The 21,781-nt window shown below is 41.0% G+C and overlaps 1 protein-coding gene and 1 long non-coding RNA gene across 5 annotated transcripts in view; one reads left to right on the top strand and one right to left on the bottom strand.

Annotated features, from left to right (window-relative positions):
• The first annotated feature begins 2,678 nt into the window (after positions 1–2,678).
• The window catches only part of CD109 (CD109 molecule), a 65,090-nt gene continuing 45,987 nt past the window's right edge, over positions 2,679–21,781 (top strand). Inside the window, exons 1-5 of one of the 4 annotated variants that reach the window (XM_083431127.1) lie at positions 2,679–2,759; positions 4,423–4,583; positions 18,268–18,296; positions 20,114–20,344; positions 20,741–20,866. In XM_083431127.1, coding sequence (XP_083287253.1) covers positions 4,436–4,583; positions 18,268–18,296; positions 20,114–20,344; positions 20,741–20,866 — 534 coding nt within the window. In that variant the 5' untranslated portion in view covers positions 2,679–2,759; positions 4,423–4,435. Of the gene's footprint in view, positions 2,760–2,948; positions 3,505–4,422; positions 4,584–15,108; positions 16,273–18,267; positions 18,297–20,113; positions 20,345–20,740; positions 20,867–21,781 lie in introns of those variants that run through there. The other 3 variants (XM_083431125.1, XM_083431126.1, XM_083431128.1) reach the window with 3 other exon arrangements.
• LOC310673205 lies at positions 6,216–15,076 on the bottom strand. The gene is made up of 3 exons (XR_014508907.1): positions 14,968–15,076; positions 12,694–12,786; positions 6,216–7,549 (listed from the first exon to the last, which is right to left on the bottom strand). It is a non-coding gene; the product is annotated as an uncharacterized lncRNA (long non-coding RNA).

Here is a 21,781-nt window from a genome sequence, read left to right as displayed (position 1 = left end):
AGTTTCTTGGAAGAGAACAAAAGGAGCTAAGTAAGTAAAGGAGTTAAAATTAAATTACAGTACTTAGTCTGCACTATTTGATAAACAATAATAATAATCTCCTGCGCCAAGAGAAAATGTTTGAAATACAAACTTCTGAACTATTAGCAATCCAACATTCAAGTCCTAAAGACATCACCTGAATATAGGTCCTAATTTCAACAACCTTTCCTTCCAGACAAATTTGCTTAAAAGACTGAGGTTAATTCCTTCAATGGCTCAGAACTGCAATAATTCAGAGACCCTGAGATCATCCTCTGAGGTACCGGTAGTTCTTTGTGTGCCTCTTCCACAAGAGGTCGGAAACACAAAAACAGGCCTTTTCTGCAGTGGCTTCCCGTTTCTGGAATGCTCCCCCGAGGGAGGTTCAGCTGATGCCTTCATTATATACCTCTGGGCATCAGCCAAAAACTTTCCTCTTACAGTCCTTCGGCTGATTAACATTAGCTGCCCTTTTAAATGTGTTGTGCGAGGGTGGATTATTGGTTTGTGTTTGTTTTTATTATGTACTTTGCGGTTTTTATATGGTAATATTTTGTTGTGAACTACCCTGAGATCTACAAATGAGGGCACTATACAAATTTAACAAATACAGTAATAGTAATAATACCTCATACCTCAATTTTGAAATGTTTCTGAAATTTACAGGAAATGTGTTTATGATTTGAGCTCCAGGCTCTCAACTTACGCAGATTTACATGGAACAAAGTTACACTGAAATCCATAAAACTCATTGCCTAGTAAATGTATTTAGAATTGTGGGGCAAGTCAGTGGGAATACAGTGGAGTATATGGTTTACACATGGAGTATATCCACATTCCTACATCCTGACTCAGAAAGCATACCTTGAGCATCGGAGGAGACTCTTGCATGCAATGTCTTTGTGCTTTTGAAAATTATATGCATAAATTGGGTTGGGTGTAGATGCACATCGAGACATAAGGTTTCCAATGCAGTGCTTACTCATACTGAGCATGTGGTGTGGGATGCACATTTTCAACTATTTTGTAATGCATATAGGAAGCTGCTTTGCGATCTGCTCCCTCATTGAAGAACAGAAGTTGAAAACACATTTGCAAAATGCAATTAACATCAAGAGCCCTGTTTTCATGCTAGCTTCACCCATAACTTGCATGTCTTTAGCAGAAGCTGATAACAGGTTCTGCATGAGTACATTTGCATGTGCCCAGGGGCCTTGAGTAAATCAGAGACAGAAAGATATTGAGTGGAAAGAAGTGACCATTTTAAACAGCAGCAGTGGTTTGAATAAAGCAGGGATGGAATAACAATGTGAGGGGGAAAGTGCTGGTTTAAAACAATGATGGAAGTTTGAGTAGAGTGTAGGGATTGACCTGAGTGGAGAAAACTGGAAGTTTAAAACAAGGTTTCAGTAACGTGAGAAGGGAGTTTGGAAAGGCTATGTTGTGCAATTGGATGCTGTGAGCAAAGGGAACAGACTGTGATAACTTTGTAATGCATCATCCTCTGCTTTATCTTAGTGTGCCCAATTTGAACTGTTTGTCTTTCTTCTTTTCTGAGTCTGCTAGCAATCAGAATCTGTGCATGAGGGAAGCAGAGAGCCTGAGGGCATCGTGATTAGGCTGAGCTGCTATTCATGCTGCCTGCAATAACAATCAGTTACTCATGCTGTTATAGACCTAGGACAGTATGCCACCCCACTGTGGAGTTTGTTTTGTGACACCCTTCCCTCCAGATTAAGTTTATGGAGTTCATGTTACTAGTATTCTGAAAAATTGAAGTAAAAATGGCAAGAATACACCGGTGCTAATTTTCACGCGGCCCCTCTACATGTGTGAGCCCTGAGTCAGTTGCCCCAGCTACTCCCTCTTTAAAAAGTGTCTGATCTATGTATTTAAAAGCCCGAAGAAGAGGTTGTTGCAAGGCTCACACTAGATAAATGCCTCATACAAGATTGCGGAAGGAACTGTGGCATCCATTATCCATCTGGTAGGAGCTGGAAGTAGCAGGTAAGCTGCTAGAAGTTGTTCCCAGTCTGCAGAATAATTTTAACTGATACGCATTAAAAACCCCAAAACATTTGTTACTCACAAAATATACCCGGAGAGGTGAAACATGTTTCAGTTTTGGTATACAAGTTCTACTGAAATCATGCAACTAGAAAAGTAATCCAGACATTATTTTGAAAATATTCTTTCTTCAGTCACAGTGGGTAAGCCTCCACATTATTTATTAACAGTATTTATAGGGCACCTTATAACATAATTGCCAAAGGTAACTAGAAATAAAGCAAACCAGAATGAAAACAAATTAATGTACAATACAGCATAAAAAAACACAAGCCTCGAAGGCTACAACCTAAAGTTAAAAGATGTGGGAATATATATACATACAGTAAAGGTATTCATCTGACAGTTAAACAACACCAAAGTCAGTGGCCAGGCAAGCCCCTGTGGAGAGGGCATTAACAACTTTTTAAAAGCGATGAGCTGGCACTTTTATGATGCGTAAAGTAAGCAGATGATTTGGGCAACCCACCTGTGACTGATGCATGTGCACATTGTGTGCCCAATACGACATGGGCTATGGGACCTAACTTTTGTTTGTTTTGATGGCTAGGCTGCCATGATGGTGCATTGCAAAAAAAAAAGGGGGGGGGGGTACTGTGTAAATTTGGCCAGGGGAGGGGTTGGCAAAATGGAGGGGATCCGTTGACAGGGCATGTAATCCAGAGCCTGAGGTAAGATTTAGAACAGCACATCTCTCTTTCTGCCTTCCCTGGCACATTCTGTACCACAGACATCACCCTCTGCGAGGGAAACACCCTTCTCTCGCCTATCCAACCTGTGACTCAGCTGAGGCCGTCCTCGGATTTCTTTCCACTGAGCAACCCACCCAACAGCTTCGCCCAACTCCTTCCCTCTAGTGCCTGCTCGACAAGGGTGTGGGCCTGTCTGAAACGGTCGCCCTCATAGCCCCCCCACAAACGTTGCCCGAGGGAGCTCGCGGACAAAAAGACCCTACCACCCACCGACCCACGCCTCACAAACTGCCGCGGGTGTGGCGGCGGCTGCGGTGCGGCGATGCCCGCACGCGGCCTTGCTCCTGCCCCGCGGCGGCCGAGGGTGGGGATGCCCTGTGGGCGTGAAGGGCGGGCGGGGTGGAGCCAGACGCTCGGGGGAGAGAAGCTGCCGCCTCCGCTTTTCCACAAGGAGCGCCTTTCACTGTCCGAGCAAGGCGCCCTCCTCCCTGCCGCCGCCGCCGCTGAAAGGATAGGCAAACGCTGCGCGGGGAAGGAGGAGAAGACGAGGGAGAAGGCGAAAGAGGCGCGAAGCGGCATCTTCAGGCAAAGCGGCCCATTCCCGCCGCAGGATGCTGCGGTTGCCGGACGCCGCTCCCGCGACTCGCAGGGGCGCTCGGCTGCCCGCCGCCGTTGGGCTCACTGTGTGCCTCCTCTGGGCAACTTCGTGGGCCGAAGCTGCTGGGTAGGAGCTGGAAGTGGGTGGGGAGAAGATGGACGGGGTGGGTGGGAAAGGCTTGCAGAAATAAGGGAAACGGTTAGTGCCCGCTCGCCTCCTCCTGCCCTGTCCTGCACTGAAGGCCAGATTTTGCACTCATGGGGATTTCATAATCGGGAGCCGAGGCAAATCTTGCAAGAATGCCGAGTGTCAGACTGCAGATCACCCACAGCCCAGTTGCACACTCAGTAGTTTTTTTGGGGGGAGGGGGTGGTGGTGTCAAACCACCTACTTTGCCCGCAGCTCCTCAGTTCATAATTGCGGGGGCAATTCTTATGGGGTCCACTGGGGCTTACTCCTAGGTAAGCTAGTATTGGATTCTAGCCTGTCACTACAAGAGCAGAAGATCAATTTGCCTGAATGCACTTTCTATGAAAACTGAAAGGATGCATGTGGAGTCAGAGGTCTGAGAAAGATGATGATTAGGGGGTTATTACACTATTTTATCGGTGGGCGGGCAAAGTTTCTTATATTACCATACTTTCCCTTTCTTATATTACCATACTTTTTGAGCACAGTATTTTTTTGTGAGGCTTCCGGAGCTTTATTTAGCAGTAATTTTCCACCAGTTAGGACTTGTATTCTCTCCCCCCCCCCACCTTGCAACTTGGCTGAATCCACATATGAATCAGGCCAGAGATTATTTAGGAAGCTGGCACCTACGGAGTCAGACCATTGGCCCACCTAGTGCAGTATAGCCCATACTGACTGGCAGAGGATCTACAGAGTTTCAGATGGGACGCACTACCTGGAGAAGTCAAAGATTGAATCAGCAACCATCTACATGCAAAGGAGAAGCTTTGCCACTGAGTTGCAGCCCTTGATGTTGGAGTAGTGAAAGGAGTATCAGGCCATGAGTGTAATCTGTTTTGTCCCTTCTTTTAGGCCCACATACCTGATGGCAGCTCTTAAGAGCATCAGGCCTGGATCAAATTTGACTATTGGAGTAGCTATGCTGAAAAAGAGCCCACAAAAGGTTACAGTAAAAGCCGAAGTGGTCTATGCAAATAACACTGTACTACGTGGGGAAGCTGTCTTTAAAAGAGGTGAGATAACTTTATTGGCCTAAAAATAATGATGCATATTCTGTCTGTTGTACTTTTTGATTGCAAGAAAGCCCCGAGGGTGGCTATACAGAAGTAAACACTGTTAAATGGGGTTTGCTTCCCAGCAAGTGGGTTTAGAATTTTAGCCTTAATAAGGGAATTTAAGACTATCATTGGTGAGCTGAATTCGGAACAGATATATTATCTGCTTTATGCAGAAGTTCCGCAGGGGGGGAATAAGTATGATGAGCTACATAGATTTAAATGTGAGATTATTTGCTGAACTGTGGTTTAAATGTACTGTATAACCATTCATGTGCTATGTTTACTTCACCTTTGACCGTGGTTGCCATTTCTCCCCTGAATCTGCCCCTCTGCCACCTCATTTTTAAAATGTAATCCTGAGTGAGATCATTTTTACACTGTTTCTGCTTTGGAGAGACCTATGTACTCATGAAAAGAGTTTTGTTTTAGTTTGTACTGTTTTACTGTTAAGAGCAGGTAGGAGCTCTTCCAGTTCTGTCAAGGAAGCGGAAAATAGAGTTGAGGAGCTTGGTCATAAATGATTCAGAATTCACCTTTCTGATGTGGTAGGAAGACTTCACTTTTGTTGGATCTACTTTGGTCCCCGCCCCCCTAGAATCTCAGGATTATATAGACTATCAGTCAGAGCCAGCTGCAAAATACACATGATTATAATGGAATAACAAGGTGCCTCTGAGCATATTCTGAGCCTCAAAAATAGTTTTAGTACCAGAACTGAACTGAGTTCGCAGTCTGCACACACATGCTCTATGTTTATTCTGAGGTAGGAGCCCAGGAATGGTTGCTGTGTTTTTCAGGAGCATTTTTAAGGGCCCTGCAGGTCACTGGGTTAACATCACAAAACATCTGAAATGCTGCCATAGCATGCCTATTGCATTGTTCTTTTCCAAGTTTCTTTCAGTAGCATGATGTATATTTATCACATTTTGTTTTGTCATTGCTTCAGAAAGCTCAGGTTATCCCATTTTTATATTCACAATCTTTAAAGGACACCTTTAAGGTTTAAAAAAACCCTCTCTCAAAACAAATTACAAAAAAGTGCAACATGATACAGCTATGTAAATAAAATCAGTAAGAATAAAAAGTAATAATGTAATAATGTATCAGCCCCTAAAATGTTAAAATAAAGTACCTGACTACAACCAAATCAGTTAATAGAATAAAGTAGCTCTGGAAAACTCATTTGAAAGCTAGTGAACCTTTAGGGCTTTCATGAGCATCTGAAGTGATGGAACTTGTTACGAGTGAATGTAGCAATGTGCCCCAGAGATGTTGGGCCATTGTAGAAAAGGCTCTCTCCCTGAAAAAAGCCAGTTCTGAAAGAAAATTACTATCCTTATAACAATCTTGAGGGATAGTGACTACCCAAAGGAAACTAGTGAACTAAGCAAGGATTTCAAACCCATAGGCAGGATTCAGTTATTGAGCATTACCAGTGGAAGCTCATGCAAAGACTTTCATTCTCCCCTCTCCCACCACATGTGTCCTCTGCTCCCCCAATTGGCTCGTGGAGCCAATTTTGGGAGAACCTTTTCCCCAGGTCTCTCAAGTCAAAATCTGGTGCTGTGTCAACAACACTTCAGTGTCTGTCTTCCACATATTTTTATTTATTTAATTTCATTTCCAAACCACCTTTCATCTGAAGATCACACAGTGGTTTACAAAATAAAAACACATGAAATATATAAAAACACATACAATGGTACCTTGGTTTAAGAACGGCTTAGTTTATGAACAATTTGGATTAAGAATGCTGCAAACCCAGACGTACCATAGGTGTTTTGGTTTGTGAATTTTGCCTTGGAATAAGAACATGTTTCGCTTCCTATTGAGTGTGTTCCATTTTTAAATTGAGTCCCCCGCTGCTATGGGAAAGCAAGCCTTGGTTTAAGAACGGACTTCCAGAATGGATTAAGTTTGTAAACCAAGGTACCACTGTATATAGACTGGAGTGGGATAGCTGTGCTGCTGTTTCCCTTAAAAAGTGCACATTGGTGTGTTCTAGAGCATGAAAGGATGTCTTGTAAGCAAGAAATGGTGAGTCCTACAGGCTATTTTTTCTCAGTAAATCCTGAACAAAATTGCACTTACAGTGCAATTCTATGCATGCTTACTGAGAAGGACATTAGGTTATGTCCAGTGGGCATTACTACCCATGGTTAGAGACATAAGCCGATGCTGGAGAGTGTAAATGCAAGAAGAAGCATAAAGCTAACAAAGTTGTGGGCATTTCTGAAAGGGAAAGTGGATGTCCACTTTTGTGTTAAGACTAGATAATGGCATAGCAGAAGAGCACTAAGCCTCAAAAGCACTGAAAAGTGTGTGTGTCTGAATGTATTGCTAGTTGCAATGTAAAATCAATGTCTGTGTCACTCATACTGTCACTTAGCATTCTGCAATTATGTGTTTTGCTGGGGAAGGTATCACATTTTCCAGATACACAATGCTGTCATCTTGGTGTGGTTAAATGTGATGAAAGAACAACTCTTGAGGAAAGGCATGGGGGCTGTGGACAACAAATGAATAACTATTTTGTGCATTCCTAATAAACCATTAACAACCACGTAGAAAGGCCCTTATTAGTATTAGTAGCAGCATTCTCTACACAGCCACATTTGGCCATGGGAGGCAACTGCATACCATCTGGGACTTTCTCCTGGGAAATATCCTATATATTTGGATATCAAGTTGGCTTTATAGCGGAGCTGTGTTTTTAAGTAGATATAAAGCAGATCTTGTGCATGCTAATTTCCTAGCTTTATTGGGCAGGGAAGAGCTGTAGCTCAGTGATCTGTTTTGCATGCAGAAGTTCTTACATTCAATCCCCAGTATCTCCAAGGACAGCCACTGCCAGTCAGTTTAGAAAAAACTGACCTAGATGGACCAGTGGTCTGACTCTGTATAAGTCAGTTTCCTCTGTACTGAAAAAAAAAAAAAAAAAAAAAGGATTAATTCACATGTTTACTTGTGACCCTCTTTGCATGGTAGACACCTGCATTTAACATGTGAGACAGATGTTTCAGAGGCCCATCCATGTATAAATCCTATTGTACAATATTCTCTCTTCCCACCCTTTCTTGAGTTGGTAGAGTCATGTCATTGAGTCTTGGTGGAGCACCATGCTCACACTTTCCCTTAGGTGAATGTTGAAATATGGCACTGATTCACTTGCTCTTCTATGAATCCGCCCATATATTCAATATGATCTCAGAACTAGTAAAGACATACTGACTAGATTTCAGCTGTTTTTATTAGCTTCTTTGACTGTTTTCAGCAACAAGGGAGCTATATTGTTTCATTGCTGTTATCCCTCGTTTGGAAAGCTGAAGCAATATTGCTCAAATACAGATTGCCAAGAAAAGACACCCTAAGATGCTGAAAATAACTTGTAGATAGCACACGGGAGACCAGGGTTCAAGTCCCCGCTTGACCATAACTCTCACTGGATGACTTTGGGCCAGTCACTGTCTCTCAACCTAACCTACCTCACAGGGTTGTTGTGGGGATTAAATGAGGGAGAGAACCATGCATACCACATTGAACTCCTTGGAGAAGTAGGTGGGATATAAGTGCAATAAATAAGTAAGTAAATTTATGACATGTTCTCTTTAGAAGTGAACTATTTAAATAATTTTGAACTGAGGCCTTCTCATCCTGAATGGCAAGTCAAGTTTTTATTTTTTTGTAAACCTCTGAGAGGTTTTCTTACAATGATTTTTTTCTTTAGTTTTCCTGGTCACCTCCCTCAAACAGCTTCAATTTCCCTGGTTCTCTTAAAATCACCTTCTGGTAGAATATGGTTTGGCTTGTAGGTGTCGGGTGAGAAAACCACAAGGACAGAAACCATTGCTACTAAGCCTTTCTTCTCTAGAAAAGAGATTGAATTGTGTTCTTCCTCCATATCAGACTCTGTAGTATCTCTCCAACAAGCATTTGGATCTTCAGCTAAACTTTTGATTTTAGCTCATCTAAAAAGCAACTAACCTCATCATACACAAACCAAACTATGCACGATATTTATCAGTCAGCTTTGTCGTTCAACATTGGCACAGAGCCTTATTCCCTTCTTAGAAGAACTCCTTCAGTAATATGCCCCCATGCTATCAGCTCCTAGGCTAGATCTTCAGCTCCCCTTAAGATGCAACCTCTGCTGCGATTCCTAGCACTCTTCACTCTTCAGACTTATGAAGCCTCTTCCTAAGCCCTTAATCATTCTACTCCAGCTGACAAGAGCTTCTCTCCTTGACCAGGCTTTTTATTTACACCAGGCTTTTTATTAATAATCATTTGGGTGATTTTTGATCCCCTTATTGGTCTATAATTATGAGCCAATAAGATGAAGTAGAATGCCCATTAACTGACCAATTATACAACTGACCACCCTTTTGATGCATTTGATTCTGAATATAAAGTCAGCAGCCTCCTCAAACATAGCCATCTTCGTGTTGATAATAGACTACAATGACAGTCTGCTGCCTGCTAGTCTGTCTTTGGTAGTCGCTTTGTTTACAGTTAACCCTTACCTTGTTTGAAATGATATAGCATTCTTATCATAAACTTTACCACATAAACAACATGATTACAGGCCCAAAGTTACCTACTGAGTTTCATGACATAGTGGATATTTGGACTCAAGTGTCTCTGGCTCACATGGAACACTTTTGCTAGCATGTACCACTCTGGTTCTGTTTTAGCAATCTTCTCAGCAGCACGTATCTTAAGATTTTTTACTCTTTGATGACATCTCTTTTTTCTTGGTAGCATATTTACAACATTAGTGTGTTAATCTGAAAAACGACCACCATCATCTTTTAAAATGCATTGCAAACACAATGCTATGTGCATGCCTCGTCCATAAGAAACCACATTAATATGTATATCTGATTTTAAATATATGCAGAAGTCAAGAGCTATTACCAGTTATGAATACCTTAAGACTTAATTTTGAACATTCAGACTTTACATTGGTAATGAACGTTTTTGCAGATACATGAATTGCTCATCATGCTTTCAAATCCTCTAATAATATTACACATCTGAAATGCTGACATAAAAGATCTTACCTTTACAGAATACATACTATGTGAAATGATGAGCTCTTCCTGTGTGTGCATCAGATGTTGTTTTACCAGAAACTGCAGTTTATACTAATAATATAAAGTCTAAATTGACATGTAACAATAACAGCTGCTGGGCATTTGGTACTACAGTACCTTGCTTCTTTATTTTCAGTGTTTTTCTTTTATTTTTATAAAAAGGTTGACATATTTTTTTGAAATTCAAGACAGTGTTTGGTTTATGCTTTGTAAAAGCTCCAGGCTCTGGGCAATTTATTATCAATGATAAGGAAAACATGTTTGGGGCTTCTATTTAACTGAATCAATTACTAGGTCTCAAGGATCAGAAAAAAGACTTTGGTAGTGTTACTCTCATAGTGAGGCCAACAGAATGCAAGCCTATGCTGGTGTGGCCTGCTTGTGCAGTTTATGAGAACAGTTCTCATGATAGAGGTTGGCAGCCTTACATTATTGGTGGCTGCTTTGTAATAGAGATTCAAAATGAAAAAGCCAAGGATGCTACAGGCTGGCAAGATTATACTTGGCAGAAGTTTAGAAAACCTTGCAACGGTTCATATCTTTTTCATCTGATGAATAAGAAAGTAGGATTTAACAAAAATCTCATTCATATAAGATGCATTTTAGGTGTGCACCAAGAAACGTAAAGTACTATTGCAACAAAGCACTTAGAAATCCTGCAAGTATGCTTGGAGCCAAAGACAATCCCAGCTATGTCTTAAGAGTAGCATACACTCACTGGCAACCCTCGGGCTGTTGCTGTGTAATGTATGAAATAGTCTAGATGTATCCTCTTTATTTAATTCAGTCCTAAGGGGTGAAACTGGCACTTGGGTATATATATTGTTGATGGCTCAATTCGTTTTTATTTTGGAACATTTTCACCTCTTGCCTCTTATCTCAACGTTGTACATTCATTGCCTAATAACAAGAATATAATTATACAATAGTACCCAGAGGTAGGAGAAACTTATAATTTGTGATCTTAAAAAGGGCAAGGCAGTTTTGTTTAGCAGCCATGAAGAGTTGCTGTTGCAAATATATTGGGCATGAAATAAGTGATGCAAGAGATTCTTCTAAATTTTAAAAGTTTTTCTAAAGTGACAGTAAAGTGTTAAGGTGCTGACTTGCATAAGTCTTCAAAGACTCAGAAGTGATATAATTGCTGCTTAATTGAACGTAGGGAGAAATCTTGATTCTGAGAGTAATGGAGTTGGGGGAAAAAGAAATCCCAGCCAAAAGTTACTAAACAGATAGAGACTATGCAAATAGCTTTCAAGCTCAGACAAGCTGTGATCATATATAAACACTGGAAAAATGTCCATGCCAGCAACTGAGTCCTGCTTGCTTAACAATATAAAGGAGCCAATTTTATATGCCAAGCTAGAAAACACTGATGAATGCTAAGTTGTTAAATAGCAGCACAGCAAGGACAGGGTTTGATAGTCTATGAATCTCATATTATAACATAAACATGCCATTAAGTTTCACTTAAAGCTCTGTTTTGCCAAGTGACTCATCAGATATTGCTAGTTTCCAGGGTTCGTCCTGGAAAAGTTGAAGCATAATTCTGAGCTAACACATCTCCAGAAATACTTTCATGCAGTGGATGAAAGTAAACCTTTGCATTCCGTTTTCCTTGTTGATCAAAAGAAAAACCAATAGTACAAAACAATAGCAGAGGGTTAATCTTCCCAACACTTAAGATAGAATAGGATAAAATCTAATAGTGTTATTGAATATGCTTAGTTTCCTAATAATGTGAGCTCCATTTCTCCTGAAGAAATATAGGAGTGATATTTTTGTGTGGCAGCCCAAATACTGCTTACGAATTCAGTAACACCCTACCTTGACCCTCTGTCATGACTCTCTGTACTTTGTTTGCACAATGTACCATTTTGCTAACAGTCTGGAATGGGGGAACAATTTTATTCCACTTTTCCCAGAGCAGTGAAAAGGCTTTGATTGTAAAAAATTCTAGTTTTAAAAAACTCAGAATAAAATACATTTTAAAAGTCTGTTATTATTCATGTGGATCTGGGGTTTTTTTTGTTTTATATACTTGTAGTTTTAACTGTTGCAAGCTGCTTTGGATGGGCTTTGCTTGAAAAAGCAGCATATAAATATTTTTTAAACAAATAAATAACAAAAAAGGGTTGTGCTAATGTCTCCATATGCATTATTATTATTATTATTATTATTATTATTATTATTATTATTATTCCTGCCCTTCACCAGCAGTTCATAGGGCAGGTTTCAATTTAAAATTCAGTTTTAAAACAGTTAAAACAAATTGCAATCACATGAATAGGGTGGGTCCTGAAATACACAATTCTGGTGTCAAAGGCCAGACATGGAAGTTGAAAAAGATTGTTTAAATAAAGTGTGTGTATGTGTATTTCAGCAGCCAACTATTAGCAAAGTTTCTGGGGAAAATAAACATTTTCTTAAGCATGTCTTCGGGTGATTTTGGATGAAATTTTGATTATGTTCGGTAAGATTTCATTGTTATTAAGTAGAAAAATGAGGACATGGGAAAACTCACTTGGGAACAATATTATTTTTCACTTGATGATCAAGATTACCCATTAAAGCTTAAAAAACAAAGCCTCAAAATTGGCCTGCTTGACAAGTTCTTAAGCTCTTAGCTTCTTACGATGTTGCTTTAAAAAAAATCTAAGACCTACCTAACTGCTTATCTTTTTGCATGATGATGTTAGGATTTTGTACTTGAATTTTAATTTTGATAGATTATGATGCAGTTTGTTCTATAGTGTTTAAAGAATCAAGTCGAGGACAGATTTATGTGAAGGCCTGGGACTAAACAAAACTGGAGACTCTTATTCCAGACTCGTGTTTAACTATGTGTGAAGATTAAGAACATTTTGGCATGGATATTGATACTGATCTGGGGATCATTTTTTTGTTTAGCAGGAGCCTGTATCCTGCTCTTGCATGTAGAACAGCAAATTGTTCTTATTGCCACTCACCTGTTTGGGTCTGAGATACTGTTTTGCTCCTATGCAGCAGCCTTTTGCATGTGTGAGACAGTTAGAGAAGGCTTATTTTCCCCCTTGTAGAACCTGAATGATAGAAAATAACTAGAGATAAGCACAACATTGGACAGGATAAATCTAACAAACCACTTTTAAAATAAAAAAGGTGACATTAAAATGCACTGGTGGTGTATGTGGGAGTTGCCATTCAACTTTAAGAACACAGGTTTTTGGCAGGTCCAACATGTTTTATGGCTTTCCTAGTGAGCATGGTTAATACAGAATTGGCTTTTCTTTAGTTAGGTTTTGTCTCCTTTAGAGAGAGGGGCTAGTGCACTGATAGTTTCCCATATTTTTGCTTCTCTTTTCTGTCTGTTATTGCATTATTTCTCTATGGTGGGGGAAGAAAAAAGCAATTGCCTACCATCACTGAGAACAAAAGCTGACTAATAAGGAAATTTAAGGGAAGCACTAAAATGGACTGAACAGGAAGCTTTTAGTTAGCATTGGAAATGACTTTTAACAGATCTTAGAAAGAATTTCCTGGTGGAACCACTTCAGGCACTAGCCCAGGGGTCAGCAACCTAAGGCCCATGGGCCACAAGTGGCCCACGAGGGTTGTTTAACTGGCTCACGAGCCACCCCCGAACTGAGCCACCCACTCGGCAAGTCCCCACACACTGTGCTAAACCAGCGTGGCACGGCGACTCGCTTCCGCAGTGCCGGAAATCGCATCTGTGCATGCACAGACTCCGAAAATCGTGTGTGCATGCATTTGCGTGATCCAGCCCGCGGAGGGATCTCTGCTGGAGTGAACTGGCCCAGGCAAGGTAAACCTTGTCAACCCCTGCACTAGCCCTTGAATGCTTTGCTCTCTTGGACATGAGGGAGGACCCCATCACCAGGTAGTGAGAGGAGGGGGGGCATTGATGAGGAGAGGTGGATGGTATCAAAGGCCATTGAGAGATCCAGCAGAACTAGGAAACAGCTTTCACCTTTGTCCCTAGCCTGCTGGAGATCATCGACCAGCATGACCATCTGGACCGTCTAGAGCTAGAAGCTGGGGCCCCTGTTATACAGTGCTTCCTCCTGTGCTGTGTCCAGAAAGAGGTGTTGGGGGATGAGTGTTCAGACCCCTGGGCTCTCCCTTGTGGGGTGCCTCAGGATTCCGTCCTCTCCTCCGTGCTTTTTAACATCTATATGAAGCTGCTGGGAGAGATCATTGGGGTTTGGGCTGGGTATGCGGATGATACGCAGCTTTACCTCTTTTTTAAACTGGAACCAGTGAAGGCGATGAAGGTCACGTGTGAGTGTCTGGAGGTGGTTGGAGGATGGATGGCGGCTAACAGATTGAGGTTGAATCCTGACAAGACAGAAGTACTGTTTTGGGGGGACAGAGGGTGTATGGGTGTGGGGGACTCCCTGGTCCTGAATGGGGCAACTGTGCCCCTCAAGGAGCAGGTGCGCAGCCTGGGGGTCATTTTGGACTCACAGCTGTCCATGGAGTCGCAGGTCAATTCTGTGTCCAGGGCAGTTGTCTGCCAACTCCCATCTGGTACGTAGGCTGAGACCCTACCTGCCCACAGACTGTCTTGCTACCTTTGAAGGTGACTCAGAAACTACAACTAATCAAGAATGTGGCAGCTAAACTGGTGACTGGGTGTGGCCACTGAGACCATATGACACCAGTCCTGAAAGACCTACATTGGCTCCCAGTGCGTTTTTGAACACAATTCAAAGTGTTGGTGCTGACCTTTACAGCCCTAAATGGCCTCGGCTCAGTATACCTGAAGGAGCGTATCTACCTGCACCATTCAGGTGGAGGGCCAGTTCTGAGGGCCTTCTGGCGGTTCCCTCACTGTGAGAAATGAGGTCACAGGGAAACAGGCAGAGGGCCTTCTCAGTAGTGGCATCTGCCCTGTGGAACATCATCCCATTAGATGTCAAGGAAATAAACAACTATCTGACTTTTAGAAGACATCTGTATCAGGAAATTTTTAATGTCTAATGTTTTACAATTTTTATGTGCTGTAAACTGCCCAGAGTGGCTGGGGAAACCCAGCCAGATGGGCGGGGTATAAATAATAAAAAGATGATGATGATGATGAGATTTTTCACTGAAATACTGATGAATTTTCATTAGGATTTTTTAAAATAAAAAATGGCAGGTTGTGGAAATGTGGAGAACTGAGTTTAAGACTGGAAAAATGAGAAACTTTGAGAACAGAAATAGATAGATTTGCAGAGGACAGGTGTACATTCATGTACCTTTGTAACAAGATGTTTGTTTAGTGTTTCTGTTTTGGTTTTAACATATTTTAAAAGTAAAATGGTAACTCTGGGCAGTCTTGGCAACTGTCGCCAAGGGAATTAGAACATTGGGAAAGTGACAGTTGGGGCAGTTAGTTGAGAGAAAGAAGGAGATGGGGAGGAATGGTGGGCTAGTAAGGAAGAAGAGAATCTTTGCAAAATTCGCCTGGTGAGGGGAGACTGTGATCACGTTCTGTGGTGGATAGAGGCAAAATGAAACAGCGATTGGGGAGCAGAATGGTGCAAGGGGATTCAGCAGCCCACAGAGCCAAGGAGCAGCTTGAGAGTGTTTACTCGCAGGGACACCCAGGCAACCCAGTGGCACCATAAGAGACTCAACGGAGGGAAAGGACTGTAGTGTTTGTTCATTTTGCCAGAAAGAATACAGCCTTGTATTATGTGCTGGAAAAAAGGCATACCTTTCCTCATTTGTAATAAATGTTTTAACAAAGGTGGATTTCCCAGGTTTCCCAACTCACTTCCCAGAGTGTGTACCTGGGGGGAAAGGCCTTCCATCTGTCATTGGTGGGAGCTTAAAGGCAAACTGCTGTTGCAGGCAGGTCCCAAAACAGCAGCAAGAGCCCTCAGTATTGCCTCCGGATACGAAGAACTCTTTGTGGAGCTGTATGTTTTAATTTAGGGGCTGAACCAAACATTTTGATTCCCTTGGCAACAGTAAGCCTCAATTCAGTAGAACAAAACCAACATAAACGACAATTTGAACAGTTTGTGGGTCATAATTTAACTGTGCAATATTTCAGCCCTTCTGATTTATTTGAAATTACAGGCAAATGTAATAATTAAAGATTGGTACTGCCAAAGATATGATCTAATCTTATCTGACACAGGAAAGGAAAATCCCACCCGGCTTTTAATCACTGATTAGTTTAATTATGTGCATTCCACTGATAATCCACAAACCTTCTTGATGTTTGCAATATTTTTTGCAATATTAATTGCAAATATCAAATGGAGGCTTCAAATACAAATACAGTGATGGTGGGTGCTTCCAGGCATGGCAGTTTAGCAGCATCCAATCATTGATGTTCTACTTTAAACTGGAAATGGAATGCAACACTGCTTCCAGAAGTCTAACATGCAATAAGAAAGTTGGCATTCCCTGTTTCTCCATCCACATGTTGTAAAGAAGCAATTTTCATTGGGATTGTTGGAATAAAAGGTTTCCTTCCTCACTGCCCAATCAAGATTATCACTCCCTTCTGCAACTTAGGGCGGGAGCCGGAGGAGGAAATGGATATAAAGGTAATGTTACTTGAAAAGGGTAGGGTTAAAGTAATAGAATTTATTCCTAGAGAGAAGAGAATGGTCAACAGAGAAGGAAATGGCTAGAATGGTCTCTCCAAATGACTGTGATAGGCCATTGACAACCGAGGAAATTGTGCAGCTATTATAAAAGTTCAGTTCTGCTGATGTGGCTCACTATCCACATATAAACATTTTTCAGTTTTCAGACTTTTTCTTTTGCATTTTCTTTTGTATTGCTAAGGATAGAAAAGGGGTAAGTAGGGTATTCATTTTAAAATGTGTGTTTTTCAGACAGGGCTTTGGAATGTGATTTTTTTTTACCAGCTTGTTTTCACTGATACGTTATTGATGTTTTCCCTGCTATTATTGAAGTAATGTGCGTTTATATTGTACACCACCTTGTTACATATATTTTTAATGAAAGTGCACTTTATAAACATATAAAGAAAACAATTAAAATAAATAGATAAAGAATGTCAGTCCATGAGTGGTTTGTGGGTGATGGCCTCACGGTAAATATGGGGTAGGTTTATTGAGAGGGCAGAAAGAATGGAACTATATCAATCATGATGATGTAAATCATGATACCAATCAGGCCTCCCATTCCATTAAATAATTGATATCTCTAATGAGAGCACTCTGGTTTTGACCTTACCTCTTCTTGCCGACACTGACAGATTTGCTGAAGATACTTTGCGCAATACACAGAAGGCAATTTAAGAGTAGCATTTCAAAGTCAATACAAGTTAAGCATTAAAAGCCTGTTGTTACAGGTCTGTAGGAATTAGAATTCAATTAGTGCATGGGAATGAGGCCACTGGGAATTAGGAATAAATTCTTTCTAAATCCTTGCACCCCAGCCTCTAGATTTATATTAGAAGTCTAGAAGAATATTGATTCATGCTGCCACCTCTCCTCTGAGTAGCAGGGCCTAGAGTAGCTATAAGTAGAAATAAGAAATGGGTGCAGCATTTCTGTATATCCTGGTCTCAGAAATGAAGTCTATCACTTTTTGACTTTATATTTGAATCATACTTCATGACAACTAAAGTGTACAAAAGAAACAGTGCTTCTGCCCTGAGAAACACATATTTGAATTCTGATACACTGATGGTTAGTATAAATATTTATGCCATGTCTTTCAATAAAATGATCCCTGAGGCAGCTCTTGAAATATTGTAAGAATGCAATACAAACTGTTTACTCACCTCTTGGTGGTGAGGACGGACAAGAGAGATCCTGTGGGGTCGGCATGAATTAAAAACACCTCCCCAGCTTCTTGGTGTTCCTGTTGCTGTCCATACTGAGGTTTGCAGCAAACCACTCCAGGAAGTGTGCTTCCAGGTAGCAATTACTATAACGATCACTAGAGCCCACATCACATGTTACACTCTAGATGGGGTTCCATCTGATGATCGGGAAGTAGACCCCTGAAGTTTGCCTTGCTCCCGTGTTGCACAGATGGGCTAGTCCCACCCTGTGCATTGAGCACAGCTATCTGAAAACAAGCCCCCAGTGTCATGTGCAGTTGTTCTTTTTCAGATATCTGTACTCATTGTGTACTCGTGTGGTAGTCGGCATGGGGTAGCATGGCCAGGGCAGTTATTCCCTGGTCATTGCATGGACCCCATTCACACATATCATGCCTAAAGAAAGCTTTAGGAGGTGGGGCTCCTCATGCAGATAGAATGTGGCTCCCACCTCATTGCTTTGTGATGGGTTGACTTAGAGAGATCCTGGGAGAACATGGCGTTAACACCTCTTCCTAGGTCTCCAGAAATAACCTCCATCCTCAGGAAGTGTGTCTGCAGGTACTACTGGAATCCCCCTGCTGAAATACAAGAAGAAGGTTCAGATTATATAACGGACTAGTGCTGGAATGCTGCATTCAAACAAAGGCATTGTAAGGATGTATTTGCTGTACATGGTACAGTACATGGCATGTAGGAAGCAAGAGGTGGATTAATCCCCCCTTTTCTTTTTTAAATGCAGATTCGGTTGGTACACTTGTCCTTCCAGCTGTAAGTATTATTTTCCCCAAGTACTAGAGTTCCATGCCTCTTTCATTTACTTACCTTTATTTCATTTTAATCTTGTATATAGTGTAAGTGCACTATTAGTGAGCAAAGAGCTTCCTTCTGACAAGTGAATCATATAAACTGAAATGCAGGCGTTTCATATCTTGTTTTAGGACACAACATCTGACAATGATGTTAAAACAGACATTCAAACTAGTGTTCCTGGCATGTCTAGATGTAATTGAAACAAGAATGCGGGATTAGCATTTCTTCTAGGTTTTGTTTGCTAACAAAGGGTGTAAAAGTATTAAAATTCATAAATATTAGATAAGAGTTTAAAACAGATTTATATCAACATGCATTTTTAGGTGCAAACCACATTGTCATGAAGCACTTGCCTCAAAATAATTAAGAGCCAATGAACAGGCGCAGATGAATCATGATTCTTCTGCACAATCCCTTTTCTTGTAAATTGTAAGCATGGCTGCTGCTTCTGCCTTAGAAGCATGTCTGTGCTTGCTTGTATCTCCGAAATGTGCTTGCAGACTAACTCAGAGAATAAGACTTTCCAGAACACAAATCATGGTTGGGAATTTAGATCAAATGCCGTAGGGGAACCATTTTCTTCTGCAGCCTGATTCTGTTCTGCCAGAGGACAGATTGTTGTCTGCCTGGTAGTGCAGGCGCAGAAACCAGGATAATGATCCAGGATCTCATATTGACAGCAGTGTTAGAAACTGAGATGTGAAAACTGGGATCTAAATGGCACCTTAAACCTAGGTTATGGGTGCAACAACTGAATGTCTAGGCACGCTTTTTTAATAACTAGAATACAAAGCTGAAAATGAATGGACCAGCTAAAATATTATGTTCATTTTTCACATGGTCTAGTCCACCCCCTTACCCACCCCCCAATATTCTTAAGAGGGTCTCTTCTCCAGTCTTCAGAGAGGAGCTGGAAGTAGGGAGGCAGAAAAAGGTCCTCCTTTCCTTCCACTCCTCAGTTTTAATCTGAAATCTTTGGTGCAATACTGCGCCCAGAGCTCAGAAACTGTGTACGCTAATGAAATTCCCTGTTGCAAAATGCTCCAAGAACAATGGGAGTTTCGAACACTGATTGACAGTAAACCTGGTCCCATTTAGCCTGCCCGATACATTTCACTGCTTGAAGCAAAGAACAAGATGGTACCTTCCCATTCCACATAGAGAAGCCAGCCGAATCTATGGGAGCTGAATCTTTCTTCAGCACTGGTGAGGGGCTAGTTGCTGCAGTAGGCTAATTTAGGGGGTACAGGATGCATAGCTCTGTCCTCCCACACCTCACAACCTCCAACATCTGCTGCCTGAGGCAGCTGCCACAATCTGCTTAATGGTAGGGCTGGTCCTGTTAAGATGTAATGGGGAACTTCGGCTTAATGCAAGTCACAATCTTTACACTGAAGCTGGCATGCAACAAGCAAACAAGAGGATGAGGCAGGAGTGAACTTCCACAGTATTCATTCCTAGCTTCATAAACCATGATTTTTAGAGCTGTGGGTGAATATATAAATGGGATCATAGTATGAAAGAATAAATGAAAATTTAGGTGACAGAACACTTTTAGGGAGTGTCATTGTAACTTATTTGTAGATTTTATGTCACAATCTTACTCGTATTTACTTGGATATCTTTAGTAGGGTTTTCTCTTAGGTAACTGCGCATAGGATTGCAGCTTCAATTTTTTTTAGTTTTGTGAGTTCTAATTATTTGTTGTTTTACTGCTCTGTGTGTCCAATATTTGTTTTAGAAATAAATAAAGCAATCATGTTTTTTACCCCCAGCTCCCTTTGGGCAGTACTCCTGGTGATTATGATTTACTAGTCAAAGGATATTCAGAAGGTCGTCTGCTATTTTCTAACCACACTGCCCTTGAATTTGAGCACAAGAGCTTATCGGTATTCATCCAAACTGACAAGACTATGTATAAACCAGGCCAAGATGTGAAAATACGGGTTGTTACTCTGTATCCTGACCTCAAGCCGTACAATACTCCTATGAATATATATATTCATGTAAGTATAAACTTGACATTATTTGGTGAAGCAGGGTTTTCTTTAAGAGTATGGTTATGCAATCTGCAGTGTATTTTCACTAAGACTATTCTTACACATAATAGCAAGGGATTTAATTTAGAATAAATCAGTGGTTCCCAAACTTTTCCCTTATAGGCCACCTGGAAATTGCTAACAGTCTTGGCAAACAAGTTAATGATTTTTCTGCCTGTAGTAGCAATTGTAATGTGCTGTGCTAGAAGCTGTATGATTTTTAATTTTTATTGGGTGGAATTCAACACTGCACTATCAGGACAAGTACTTTAGCTTGTCAGAATTAACTATTTCCCCTCTCTTTCCCCGCGTGCTGTTCTGAGTGTTACTAAACACATGCTTTTGACATTTTTTTAAAAATAGGATCCTCGACACAATTTGATTCAACAGTGGTTGTCGCAGAATGGAAAACTAGGCAAGATTGCCAAGCAGTTTAAAATATCCAAATATCCTGTCCTGGGTGACTGGTCCATAAAAGTTCAAGTAAAAGTGAGTATTAACATAATGAATTGTTTTAACAGGGATGTAATGTATCTCTGAGTAAAATCAATAATTAAATTCCCATTGATTTTCATGGGGCTAGGTTGCATACTGGAGTTAGTTCATCGTTGCTAGAGATTAAATCTGTCTACAGTTGTGCAGTTTAATTGAAATGTATACTGTCTAAATTGGATGAGATCAGCAACTGAGAAAGATCTGAGTCTTCAGATACTGATTACTGTGCAAAAAGTATGATGTGGCGAAGGCATTCTATTCATTACTTCAGCATTCAGTTCAAAAGATATATAGAAATCATGTGATACAGCTTTTAATAACTCATTACCAAAACATTTGTACAGTATATTTTCTTAAAAGCTGAAATTCTAAAAAAGAAGTTCAAAGACAGTTTTTAGTAGTTCTTGAGTTGGTTTAGATACTTGAGCAACATAAAAGGCGAAAGTGCAATCACATGCAGTCACAGAGAGCAAATTGGGACACCATTAATTGTGACTGGGAACGAGCCAAGAAGCAAATGAGATTGAAGCATTCAATATTAACTGCTTTGGAGGGCTATGCAGATTGAGGAAGTGGAAATCAGAAGAAAAGGGAAGCACAGAAATGTTGTACATTAGAAGTTGGCCTTGAAAGAATTTGTGTAGACTTTGGGACAAATTGACAAGCACAGGGATGTTCTGTTATCCGCTGTAAACAGTGTTATGGTTCAGGTCCTACTTGCAGGCTCCCCATAGGCATCTGGTTGGCCTCTTTGAGAACAGGATTCTGGACTAGATGGACCATTGGGCTCTCTTATGAGGGCTCTCTTATGAGAGTTGTTGTATGAGGAAGTTGTAACTTTTGAGTTGTGTAAGAGAGTTCAGTTTGTGAGAGAGCAAGTTTTCACTTTGAGATGGCGTGCTGGCTAGT

The sequence above is a fragment of the Podarcis tiliguerta genome (assembly GCF_965153285.1).
Source record: "Podarcis tiliguerta genome assembly, chromosome: 3".
NCBI lineage: Eukaryota > Metazoa > Chordata > Lepidosauria > Squamata > Lacertidae > Podarcis > Podarcis tiliguerta.
Note: the sequence above shows the minus strand (reverse complement) of the source record. Positions and strands in the feature narration are given on the sequence as shown.